At 46.5% G+C, this 14,017-nt stretch overlaps 1 protein-coding gene across 1 annotated transcript; it reads left to right on the forward strand.

Annotated features, from left to right (window-relative positions):
• The first annotated feature begins 2,188 nt into the window (after positions 1-2,188).
• Positions 2,189-13,269, forward strand: LOC138796478 (vomeronasal type-2 receptor 26-like). The gene is made up of 3 exons (XM_069976083.1): positions 2,189-2,194; positions 12,356-12,420; positions 12,558-13,269. Exons 1-3 carry the CDS (start codon positions 2,189-2,191, stop codon positions 13,267-13,269), a joined length of 783 nt encoding a protein of 260 aa, XP_069832184.1.
• Positions 13,270-14,017: the final 748 nt, after the last annotated feature.

Raw genomic sequence — 14,017 nt, forward strand, 5'->3', positions numbered from 1 at the left:
GTTCACAAGGGGTTAAAAGAAAAAATGAATGGCTAATCATGTAGAGCAATTTCCCCCGATTACAGGAGTACCCCACATGTGGATACAAAGTGCAAAGGAGGCGCACAAAACGCCTCCAAAGGGAAGGAATGCAATTTGGATTTTGGAAGCTGTATTTGGCCAGAATGAAGGACAAAGGCCATGTCGGGTTCGCAGAGCCCCCGTGCTGCCAAATCATTGGAAACCCCCCACAAGTGACCCCATTATGGAAACTACACCCCTCACGGAATGTAATAAGGGGTATAGCGAGCATATGGACCCCACTGGTGACAGGCACAATGTGCAGTGAAAATGAAAAATTCTATTTTTTTTACACTAAAACTTGGTCTAGCCTTAATTTTTTCATGTTCACAAGGGGTTAAAAGGAAAAAAAAAAGCAAAAAACTTGTAGAGCAATTTCCTCCGAGTACAAAAATACCGCACATGGTGACATAATGTGCTATGATGGCGCAGGACACGCCTCTAAAAGGAAGGTGCGCCATTTGGCTTTTGGAAGCTGGATTTTGCCAGAAAGGAGGATGGTGGTCATGTTGGGTTTACAAAGCCTCCGTGCTGCAAAAACAATGGGAACCCCCAACAAGTGACCCCATTATGTAAACTACACCCCTCAAGGAATCTAACAAGAGGTGTAGCGAGCATATGGACCCCACTGGTGACAGGCACAAATGTGGAACAATGTGACGTGAAAATGAAAAATTTTATTTTTTACACTAAAACGTTAGTGTAACTTTGAATTTTTCATGTTCACAAGGGGTTAAAAGAAAAAACAAACCACTAATCATGTAGAGCAATTTCCCCCAATTACAGTAGTACCACACATGTGGACACAAAATGCAAAGCCGGCGCATGGAACGCCTCCAAAGGTAAGGAATGCATTTTGGATTTTGGAAGCTGGATTTGGCCAGAATGGAGGATGAAGGGTTCGCAAGAGCCCCCATGCTGCCAAAGCATTGTAACCCCCCCCCACACACACACACACACAAGTGACCCCAGCAAACTCAGGAATCTGTGGCTCGTACGTGTCAGAGACTGGGGTCCAGGTGGGGTCACTTGAGGGGGCTTGTGGGGCTTCCTGGGGCCTAGTCCTGAGGCGTCGCCTTGGGGGCTTATTATCACTAAATGATGATGACAATGAGGAAGAAGAGTAAGGAAGAAGGAACGAGGGATCTTCCTCTTCTCCCCCACTGGTTGTCTCAGTATCAGAGGCAATAATAGCGTATGCCTCCTCTGCCGAGAACAACCTGTGGGCCATTTTTTTGTTTTTTTTCTTTAGGGTGCCTTCACACACACCGAATCCGCAGTGGATTGAATACTGTGGATCCAGTATCCAGAGAAAACATACATGCAGCGGGAATGACATCCCGCTGCATGTATGTAAGTTAATCCTCCGGCGGCCGGAGCATACATCACCTCCTCCCCGCTCTGGTTTGCTTCGGGGCTCCCGGCTGCTCATCCCGCGCAGCCAATCAGTGTGCTGCCCTGCCGCAGCCACTGATTGGCTGAGCAGGACATCCTGCTGAGAACCCCTGAAGCAAGCCAGAGCAGGGAGGAGGTAATGTACGCTCCGGCCGCCGGAGGGTTAACTTACATACATGCAGCGGGATGTCATTCCCGCTGCATGTATGTATTCTCATACAGATGCACTGATACTGGATCTGCAGCAGATTTTGGTGCGAATACGCAGCGTGCAATCTGCTGCGGATCCGGTACGTATGAAGGCATCCTTAGAGGGGGGGTGTAAGTGTTATGCTTTTACACGTGTAAGTGTTAGTGTTATGTACTGTTTTTACATTTTATTTGTGTGTGTTTTTGACTTTGACTTTTTACTAAAAAAAAAAAAAAAAAAGCAGAGGCCAGGGGACACTATTTCACCACCGATCAAGGGGAGAGGGTGGCAGCGGAGAGGGGACAGGGTGGCAAGAGAGGGAAGCAGGAGAGGGTGGCAAGAAAGAGGAGAGGGTAAGAAGAGAGGGTGGCAAAGGGGGCAACGAGGCAGGGAGGAGGTGGGGACACGTGGGGAAGGAGGCAGCAGGGAGGAGGCAGGGGCAGCCGGGGGACACACGGAGGAGGTGAGGGCAGCCAGGGGACACACGGAGGAGATGGAGGCAGCCGGGGGACACACGGAGGAGGCGGCCAGGCAGCGGGGGACATGCGGGTAAGATGCGGCGGCACCCGATCCTTCTCTGCTTGCTGATTCTCAGCGAGCAGAGAAGGAGATTCGCCAGTGATGGGCCGGACAGGCCAATCACGGGCGATCGGGGGCATGGTGCCACGGGCACATGACCCCCAGGAACTGCGGTGATTGGTGCTGTCTCAGACAGCACCAATCACCGCTCTATTCTGGTATACCCGCCCGGTATACTAGAATATTGCTGTGATTGGCCGATCGGAATTGAACGGCCAATCACAGCGATCGCCGTCATAGGGGGGGGCGTGATGATGCCCCCTACGTGATACAGGAAGATGGCTGCTGTAATAAACAGCAGCCATCTTCCCACAGATGCGACACGGCGGCCCGCGGCAGCCCCTTAAAGGACCGGCGTACGGGTACGTCATGGGTCCTTAACCCTTAGACGACCCAGGGCGTATAGTTACGCCATGGAAGTCTGTCCCCAGACGACCTAGGGCGTAACTGTACGCCCTGGGTGTTTCTCACGCTATGAAGCGCGCTCCGGAGCGGAGCGCGCTTCATAGCAGGTGGGGGCCGGCTGCAATCAGCAGCCGGGACCTCACCGGTAATGACACGCTGCAGCGATCGCGCTGCCGCGTGTCATTAACTCCTTAAACGCCGCTATCGCGGCGCGACCGCGGCGTTTAAGTGTAAGTGACAGGGGGAGTCCCCTGTCACCTACCGATCGGGACCCCCGCAGTGTGACTGCGGGGGTCCCGATCGGTAAAACGGGCCGCCGGAGCTCTCTCACCTGCCTCCGTGCGGTCCGATCGGCGCTCTGGTCACTGAGCCTGCACAGGAAGGCTCAATGAGCAGATCGCCGATAACACTGATGAATGCTATGCCTATGGCATAGCATTCATCAGTGTAAAAATCCAAGTAATGTATGTACAAGTCCCCCAAAGGGACTTCAAATGTGTAAAAAAAAAAAAGTTAAAAACACTAACACACTACCCCAAAACCCCTCCCCCAATAAAGTTGAAATCACCCCCCTTTCCCATTATATAAATAAAACATATAAAAATAAATAAATAGATAAACATATAATATACCGTAGCGTGCGTAATTGTCCAATCTATTAAAATATAACAAGCGTCATTGCGAACGGTAAACGGCGTACACGAAAAGAGGGAAAAAAGTGCGCGGATTACCGATTTTATGTTACATTATATATATAAAAAAATTAATAAAAAGTGATCAAAACGTCCGATCTTCACAAATATGGTATTAATAAAAACTAGAGATCATGGCGGAAAAAATGACACCCCATACAATCCCGTAGGTGAAAAAATAAAACCGTTATAAGCGTCACAATAGTCCCATTTTATTTATAATTAATTGCCAAAAAAAAGGATTTCATTTAAAAAAAATATATAACATTAGAGAATCTGCGTAAACCTGCATGTGGTTGTGTTCGTACTGACCTATAGAGTAATGGTATCATGTCGCTTTTACCATATAGTATATTACGTAGACACAGGAACCCCCCAAATGTTACCATATTGCATTCTTTTTTGCGATTTCACCAATTTATATCTTCATAAATAATATATTTGGGATTCCATCATACATGTTATGGTAAAATGAAAGACGCCATTACAAAGTACAACTATTCCTGTAAAAAACAAGCACTTACATGGCCTGTAGATAAAAAACTGAAAGTGCTGGAGCTCTTAGAAGGGGAGGAGGGAAAAACGGAAACACTAAGATCAAAATTTGCGCGGTCCACTGGGTCATTTTGGGCCTGGTCCTCAAAGGGTTAAGTGACAGGATTCCATGACGTACCCGTACGTCATGGGTCCTTAAGAGGTTAATAGCGACCTGGGTCCTTTTAAGAGCGAAATGTGTCCCTTAAAGAGCAAAATGGGTCCCTTTAAGAGCGACCTGGTCCCTTTAAGAGCAATCTGGGTTCCTTTAATAGCGACCTGGGTCCCTTTAAGAGCGATCTGGGTCCCTGTAAGAGTGAAATGGTTCCCTTTAAGAGTGACCTGGTCCATTTAAGAGCGAAATATGTCCCTTTAAGAGTGACCTGGGTCCCTTTTAGAGCGAAATGGGTCCCTTTAAATGCAAACTGGGTCCCTTTAATAGCAAAATGGGTCCCTTTAAGAGCGACCTGGGTCCCTTTAAGAGCAAAATAGGTCCCTTTAAGAGCGATCTGGGTCCCTTTAAGAGCAAAATGGGTCCCTTTAAAAGCGACCTGGGGCCCTTTAAGAGCGACCTGGGGCCCTTTAAGAGCGAAACATATCCCTTTAAGAGTGACCTGGGTCCCTCTAAGAGCGACCTGGGTCTCTTTAAGAGCGAAATACGTACCTTTAAGAGCAAAATGGGGTTCCTTTTAACTAAAAACTTTAAACATCATAAATACCTTATAGCCAAACTGAGATGTCATCGTGTGATCAGACTGTATACACAGCCTGGTTATATACAATATTGACAGTTTTATATACAGAGCCTGGTTATATACAACATTGTCAGTTTGATATACAGCCTGGTTATATGCAAGATTATCAGTGTAATATACAGCCTGGTTATATGCAACATTGGCAGTGTTATACAGTATACAGCCTGGTATACAAAATTAACAGTGTTATACTGAGCTTGGTTATATACAACATTGGCAGTGTTATATACAGCCTGGTTATGTACAACATTGGTAGTGTTGTATACAGCCTGGTTATATACAACATTGGCAGTGTTATATACAGCCTGGTCATGTACAACATTGGTAGTGTTATACAGAGCCTGGTTATATACAACATTGGTAGTGTTATGCTGAGCCTGGTTTTATGCAACATTATATATGTAATGTATAGTTGGTGGAGGTCCAATATACCTGTAGTGTATAGTTCTGGGGTCCTGTATTACCTGTATACCTGTAGTGTGTAGTTTGGGGGTCAGGAGTCGACCCCCCACCCCCCGCCGACTGCATACCATAAGTAAGTGTGCAGAAAACCTGCAGCTTATAATAATAAGTGCATACACAATCCTGCATCATAATCTGGCCCTCTTAGGCTCTACATTTCATCCTTGGTGAGGACAAAACAGAAGAGGTTTCAAAGTTTCTAATACTGTATACCCCCCCCCCCCTTGCAGGTAGTCCCCATACTGTATACACTCCTTCCCTGCAGGTAGCCCATATATTGTATGCACTCCCTCCGCAATTAGCCCCCATACTGTATACACCCCCCACCACTGCGGGTAGCCCCCATACTCTATACACTCCCCCATTTGCAGGTAGCCCCCATACTCTATACACCCCCTTGCAGGTAGCCCCCATACTGTATACACTCCCCACTGCAGGTATCCCCCATGCTGTATACACTCCCCCCTTTAGGTAGCCCCCATGCTGTATACACTCCCCCCTTCAAGTAGCCCCCATGATGTATACACCTCAACCTCCAAGGTGGCCCCCATGCTGTATACATTCCCTAACACCCCCTTACTGTATACATTCCCCGACACCACCACTCCGCAGGTACACTGTAAGGGCGCCTTCACACCTACCGTATCCACAGCGGATTTCACACTGCAAATTTTCTGTGAAATCCGCTGCGGATCCAGTGTCATTCAACTCTATGACATCCCGGTGCGAGTATGTAAATTAACCCCTTTGGTGGCCGGAGTGTAACTTACACTGACAGAGGCCCCCATCATCCCGCCCGCACAGACCGCTGTTAGATCGTGCAGGCTCCCCTCCAGTGTGTTCAGCGCTGTGCTGCTGCTGCCGGGCACGGGTCTATCCTCACGGCTGTCGACGTTCTCCCGGAACTAAGCTGGAGCGGTGTGTGCAGCGTCCAGAGCCGTGAGGAGAGAGCTGTGCCCGGCAGCAGCAGCACAGCGCTGAACACACTGGAGGGGAGCCTGCACGATCTAACAGCGGTCTGTGTTGGCGGGATGATGGGGGCCTCTGTCAGTGTAAGTCATGTTCCGGCCGCCGAGGGGGTTATTTTACATACTTGCAGCGGGATGTCAATCCTACTGCGTGTATGTAGTGTTATAGGGTTGAATGACACTGGATCCGCAGCGGATTTCGCAGTTAATTCGCAGTGTGAAATCAGCTGCGGATCCAGTAGGTGTGCCACCCTTACTGTATATATTTCTGTGGATGTTGTGAGGCAGCTGCCCTAGCAACCAATTAATCCAGCTCCCTGTGAAAAAGAAAGCAGTAATCCTATTGGTTGCTAAGGCTTCCAACTGTCGTTTCTGCTGGCAAGCTGAAGCACTAATTATATCACCTGTGTGCAGTGTGGAGATTTTCCCACTCATTTCTATGGGGCTCTCTTCTGCATCCCCCTCCCCTCCTGTACATCTGGCAAGGACGGGACCTTCGCTCTAACCTTCACGGGTACCCAAGGTATCCGTGTGCCAAATTTGGGGTCAAACGGTTAAGGCGTTTGGAAGTCTATAGGGGACAGACGGACAGACAGACAGAAAGACAGACAGAAAGACACACTTTCATTTATATGATATAGAGATATATACATGTGTGCAATTCACATCACTGGCTGGGCAGTATATAACTCTGCAAACAATTGTATTTCGTAAGTGTACTGAATAAACAAACATGTGCAATATATGTAAAATAACTTGTGCAATAGTGTGCAGAGTTGGTAGTGGTGAAAAAACGCACTGTGAATGAGATCTAAACATGGGACATTGCTAACACACGCAAATGCATAAGTTCTAAAAAAAAAAAAAAAAGAAAGCTGAGTGTGAACTGTGCATTATACTGTATTCTAACAGTATACAGCCGTATATCGGATACAGAATTGTTTTTACAACAAAATAAATAAAGGCCTGTTCAACACCTTCCCTGGATGCACACTGCGCAAATCAGTAGAAGCTAGATAACAGCTATATAATCCCACACATTGAATACAGCCGTATACCAGATCTAGAATTGTTTTTACAACAATACAAATAAAGGGCTGTCAGCGCCTTCACTGGACACACACTGCGCAAATCTCTAGAGGCGAAATAACAGTTATATTATCCCACACACTATATACCACCGTATACTGGATATAAAATTGTTTTTACAATAGAAATAAAGGGCTGGTAAACGCCTTCCCTGGACGCACACTGCGCAAATCAGTAGAAGCGAGATAACAGCTATATTATCCCAAACACTGTATAGAGCCGTATACCAGATATAGAATTGTTTTTACAACAAAAGAAATAAAGGCCTGTTCAATGCCTTCCCTGGACGCAGACTGCGCAAATCAGTAGAAGCAAGATAACAGCTATATAATCCCACACACAGTATACAGCCGTGTACCGGATATAGAATTGTTTTTACAACAAAAGAAATAAAGGGCTGGTCAATGCCTTCACTGGACGCACACTGCACAAATTTGTGGTAGCAAGATAAAAGGTATTATCCCACATTTACAGTGTACATCAGTGGGTCTCACAACAGCTTATACAGTGTATACACACTGTCTGTCTCACAACTGCTTATACAGTGTGTGTATACACTGCCTGTCTCACAACTGCTTCTACAGTGTGTGTATACACTAAAAATACCTACAAAAAACATACTGTACCCAGAAATCATATAATAAAAAGAAGAATTTTATTAATCATAATCAAAGATAAAATACAATAAAATCATGAAATTAATCAGGACAGCTGATTGCAAGAAACTCATGGGTAAAGTGCATGTGCTAAAGTGCCGGCATGCAGAGAGTCATAAGGCAATACAAAAAAATAATAAATATTCTGGCACACACTGTCTCTACCACAGGCCGGAAGCTCATAGCTTGGCAGCGGCGCACGTGACGTCATCACGCGTGGCTGCAGCTGTGAGCTTCCGGCCTGCGTTATAGGCAGTGTGTGCCGAAAGCTCACCGGACCCGAAGCTGCATTGGAGGGGAGCGACCTTCCCAGACTGCCTCTGCTCCCCCGGGTGCTCCCCGGCCGCTCCCTCCTTCCCCAGCCTCTCCTCCTGCACCCCCCAGCCTCTCCTGCTACCTCTCCTCCTGCACCCCCCAGCCTCTCCTCCTTCATCCCACTGCCTCTCCCCCAACCTCTGCTCCTGCACCCCCAGCCTCTCTTCCTTCACCCCACAGTCTCTCCCCCAGGCTCTCCTCCTGCACCCCACAGCCTCTCCCCCAGCCTCTCCTCCTGCACCCCCAACCTCTCCCTCAGCACCCCCAGCCTCTCCTTCAGCACTCCCCAGCCCATCCACCAGCACCCCCCAGCCTCTCCACCAGCAACCCCCCAGCCTCTCCTCCTGCACCCCCCCAGCCTCTCACCCTGCACCCAGCTCCTCCCTTGCCCCCATATTCTCCCCCTGCCCCCATATGCTCCCTTGCCTGTCCCCCCTGCTGTTCTCCCTGCCCCCCAGCTTCTCCTCTGCCACCCCAGCTGCTCCCCCTGCCACCCCATCTTCTCCCCTGCTACCCCAGCTTCTCCCCTGCCACCTCAGCTGCTCCCCCTGCCACCTCATCTGCTCCCCCTGCCACCCCAGTTGCTCCCCCTGCCACCCCAGCTGCTCCCCCTGCCCCCCATCTTCTCCCCTGCCACCCCAGCTGCTACCCCTGCCCCCATCTTCTCCCACTGCCACCCCATCTTCTCCCTGCCACCCTAGCTGCCCCCATCTTCTCTACCTGCCTGCCACCCCAGCTGCACCCCCTGCCACCCCAGCTGCTACCTCTGCCCCTGAGCTTATCCCTCTGCCCCTGAGCTTTTCCCTCTGCCCCACAGTTGCTCCCCCTGCTCCCCCAGCTGCTCCCCCTACCGCTTTCACCCCAGCTGCTCCTCCTGCCCCCAGCTGCTTCTCCTGCCCCCATCTACTCCCTCTGCCTGCGCCAGATGGAGAAGAAAGCAAAAAGTGAGCGACGGCAATCGGAGAAGACGTCACCTGTGAGTCATTAGTAACTGCACTGTAATCAATTCTATAGTGTGCAGAGCCTGTGTACCACTGGGGTCTAAATGGGTTAGTGTATGGTTTGTGGTAGTATACTGACACAGCCCCGCAGTCACTTCAGTACACTAGCGCAAACTTTAAAACTAGGACCCAACTACAACAGCCGCAGGCACTACAACTCCCAGCATATGCTGAGGGCTGCAGACTGTCAGTACATGCTGGGAGTTGTAGTGCCTGCAGCTGTTGAAGTTGGGTCCTAGGTGCATTATACACTGGATGCTTTGTGGCATATAAGAATACAGAGTTCTGTGGGGGCTCAGTGTAGGGAAGTGACCCGAGAACATCACTAATAACATCTACCCCTATCCCCTATTAGTGATGTTCTGGGGTCACTTCCCTACACTTCCCCACAGAACTCTGTATTCTTATATGCCACACAGCATCCAGTGCATAATGCACCTGGGACCCAACTACAACAGCTGCAGGCACTACAACTCCCAGCATGTACTGAAAGTCTGCAGCCCTCAGGATAGGCTAGGAGTTGTAGTACGGTATAGACAGATGTATTGCTGGACCTTCAGGGCTGATGCTTGTCACCCACAGATTGCAGCCACTAGGAGACTCTGCATACAGCGATTTATTAAAGGGGTACTCCAGTGGGGGAGCACTTTTTTACTGGGACCCCAGTCCGAGGCACCCCAGGCACCCCAGTCCGACACTGGACAGAAGCGGTCTCCAAACTAAGATGTCCCCGGCCTCCTTCCTTCCTCCATCACGTCTGTTTGATGAGAACAGCGGGCATCAAGCAGAGCGGCACCCAAGTGCCAGGGTATATGCCTTGCATGTAACCAGCCAGTGGCGGGAGAGGAGGGGCCTCAGCGTGCAAAGTGCCTAGGGCAGCATTGGATTTGACTGTCCAGGCATGATGGGAAATGTAGTTTTGCAACAGTTGGAGGGCCGCAGTTTGGAGACCCATGGCTTATACAGTGTAGACACACTGCCTGTCTCACAACAGCTTATACAGTGTATACACACTTCCTGTCTCACAACAGCTTATACAGTGTATACACTCTGCCTGTCTCACAACTGCTTATACAGTGTATACACACTGCCTGTCTCACAACTGCTTATACAGTGTGTGTATACACTGCCTGTCTCACAAATGCTTATACAGTGTAGACACACTGCCTGTCTCACAACAGCTTGTAAATGTCTGTTTTTCTATAGTTTACCCCCCTATCAAGAGCTTTTGGCGGTCCCTTCCTACCTAACTTCACCTAAAACCTTCCTCTCCCTGCTTTACATATTAAAGTCCTGCCTACTCCTAGTGCCTGTCCCTACCCCCTGCATGTTTATTGGCTGGAAAAAAGCGCCAGGGGATGTGGGAGGGTGAATCGAATTTTTACTGCGTTTTAGCACGGATATTCGACCGCGATCGAATACCTCGAATAGCGTACTATTCGATCGAATAGCTGTTCAATCAAATAGTATTCTCTCATCTCTAGTAAAGATCATTGCTCGCTTACCATGACAATCTTATTCATGTCAGTGAGACAAAATCGTTAAGGACCTTCCATCTTCTACATCTTCTATTGGCCAATAGTGGACATGTGACTGTATGGGTGTTGTCATGCATTGACTGACAGGACCTTAGAATTTCTATTGGCTGTTATATTTCAGCTATTTGCATATGTGCTGTGATTGGCTGTTAGCGTTTACAGTGTGGCCATTATTTCCAATAGACCATTATTTTCTATGGGAAATTAGGAGTCTTTAAACGTAAATATCTTAAAAACAAATCCGATCAAAACAAAAAAATAGCACACCTGTCATCGTGGAGGGCTTCGAAACGCAGTTTGGACGGAGTCTATGCGCAAAGCGGTTCGGGCTGTATTAATCACAGAAAAATGGCTGGAAGAAGAAGAAGCGGAAGAAGAAGAAGAAGTGTAAAAAGAAGAATACGGTTTACAATATAGTGCTTTTTCATGCACTATAAGGCTATGTTCACACTACGTATGAGTCCGGCCGTAGTTCGCACGCAGCCGTACATGTGGGACTGAAAGTACGGCCGTGTGAAAAATAGACATGCGGCCGGATTGCGAACATGCGGGCGAACCGCGAACATACGCCCGTAGTAGAGTTATGCTTCCCTAGCTTGTTTCGAAGCGATCTGAAACAGGTCATTTACTTGGAAATCTTCACCCAGCCCAATAAAACACACAGAACCTTTTGGATCTAAAAATCAAGTTCAATTTGGCTGAAATAAGTACTTCGTACGGGACCGCATGTAAATCCATGGCCGTGAGTTGGAACATTTCCGTCCTCAAACAATTGTCTTGTTCATTTTTCACGGCGCCATATACGATCCGGCCGTAAGCTCATACGTAGCATCTATAGCATCTATATGAGCCAACATTTAAGCGCCGTGTCAATTATAATCATTTCTTAGGTCGCATTTTAGACATATTTGACGTACACCTTTTTTATAGATTTTTTTTTTCTTTGCTTTGAAAATGGGAAAAGGGTGTATTGAATTTTCTATGGGGCATTTTTTACATTGTCAAAAAGTTTTTTTCATTACTTGAATCCACCATTTGTAGAATACACTGTAATACTAATATAGTTATACATAATAGTGATGAGCGAATACTGTTCGATCAAATAGATATTCGATCGAATAGTGATGTATTCGAATATTCGATATTCGTACGACTATCCCGTTGAATATTTGATAAATATTCGATAAACGTTCAAATCCCCCAGCTTCCGGTTTCACCCTCCAAATGGTCAAATAGGTGTTTTTTACTAATCAAATACTTTTCCCCATAAACCTTAATGGGATGGAATATTGGAATATTCGTACGGATATAGAATATTGGAATATCTCACTATTCGCTCATCACTAATACTAATCTCTATATATGGCAGCTCCCTGCCTTTTTGTAGAAACAATTAATGACATTACTCATAGTTCTCTTAGGGTTGCTAAATATACACTGCATGCCGATCTACACAAATTTTAATCATCTTTATCAGGAGTATAAGTATATGTATGTCCTTAGCTAGTCATAGGCATGTCTATATTCATGACCATCCACAATCACCACCTTACCATCTCCTTGTTAAAAATAGATAAATTAATGGTAGAAAAGATTATCCTAATGTTAATTGGAAGAGACACAATTGGAGAAGCCTGGTATAGACCATCAAGTTGATGGAAGCATTTGGCAAAATTATTAGCTATTGTCAATTCGTTTTGTGTTATTCTTTCCCAGATAGTGAAAATTGCCAGAGATGCCCTGACCATGAATGGCCAAATGAGGGGAGGAACAATTGTGTTGTGAGGGATGATGAGTTTTTGTCCTATGAGACTGATGTTGTTGCTTTAGTCTTTTCCATCATCTCCATATTACTCTCTCTTATAACTTTATGTATAATTGGAATATTCACTTTATTCCGGAACATTCCCATTGTCAGAGCCAATAACCGGAACCTCAGCTTCATTCTCCTGATCTCTCTCATGTTCAGCTTACTCTGTGTGTTTCTCTTCTTTGGTCGCCCAGTGGATATAACCTGCATGCTGAGACAAATCTTCTATGGGGTCTTCTTCACAGTAGCCGTGTCTTCTGTCCTGGCCAAGACCATCATAGTCTGCATAGCATTCAAGGCCACCAGACCTGACAGTCCCTGGAGAAAGTGTGTGGGGGTTAAGCTTCCTTATACTGTAGTGTTGGTCTGTTCATCTATTCAGATCCTGAATGCAGTTATCTGGTTGTCACTGTCTCCTCCATATCAGGAGTATAACCTGGATTATCCTGGGAAGATCATCATTCAGTGTAATGAAGGGTCAGTCTTGGCCATTTACCTCATGTTGGGTTATATGGGGTTTCTGGCAGCGGTGAGCTTTGTTCTAGCTTTCCTGGTGAGGACATTACCTGATATCTACAATGAAGCCAAGTACATCACCTTCAGCATGCTGGTGTTCTGCAGTGTCTGGATCTGTGCCATCCCGGCCTATCTGAGCAGTACAGGAAAACACATGGTCACTGTAGAGATATTCGCCATATTGGCCTCAGGGGGAGGAATATTCAGCTGTATGTTTTTACCGAAATGTCACAATATCCTGATAGAGCCTGAAGAAAATTGCACAGGACAAGGGAAACATTTTTGTCTTTCGCATAAAAATTAATTATTTACATAAAATATCCTGAATAGTCTACTGTGAAACTATGACAACAAAACAAAGCAATCACTGAGCTCAATGAGATCAGCGTAAAAAAAAAAAACAATGGAATACTCACTCAAGAGTCTCCACTGATAAATTGCCCCCTTTAAATTCAAATTTGCAATGTATCAGTGGAGACTCTTGAGTGAGTACTCCATAGGTTTTTTTGGTCGCTGATCTCCTTGAGCTCAGTGATTGCTGTGTTTTGTTGGTCTATTTTTCACTGCCCTTGGTAGGCAGAATCCTGCTCCTCACTGATGAGGGGCAAATACCCCAAAACAGCCATCTGTGGATGGATGCCTGCCTTGGTACCCTTGTCATGTTGCAATACTCGCCACAGAGTTAGACTTTGATGCAAAGTTATTCTGAGATTGTTTTTTCCTGACATATTCCTCTTTATGTTTGTGGTATACTGGTTGATATACTCAGTAATTTTTTGTAAAAAAAAAAAACACAACATTTGCGCAAAAATTAATTATTTACATAAAATATTTGGTGAACTTCCTTTTACTTGTTAGGATGTTAGAGGACTTCGAAATTTTGCAGCGATTTTTAAAATGTTCATGATAATTTCAATTCTGTTCTGTTCGGTTCAGTTCTGAAGTGGATTTGTGGGGCCTGTGTGTTAGTTATCCCCATAAATCCCTCCACTGTAAAAACTGCGCCCCTCAAAGTATTCAAAGTAACATTTCGTAAGTTTATTAACCCTTTA

Source organism: Dendropsophus ebraccatus, chromosome 7 (genome assembly GCF_027789765.1).
Source record: "Dendropsophus ebraccatus isolate aDenEbr1 chromosome 7, aDenEbr1.pat, whole genome shotgun sequence".
Lineage (NCBI taxonomy): Eukaryota > Metazoa > Chordata > Amphibia > Anura > Hylidae > Dendropsophus > Dendropsophus ebraccatus.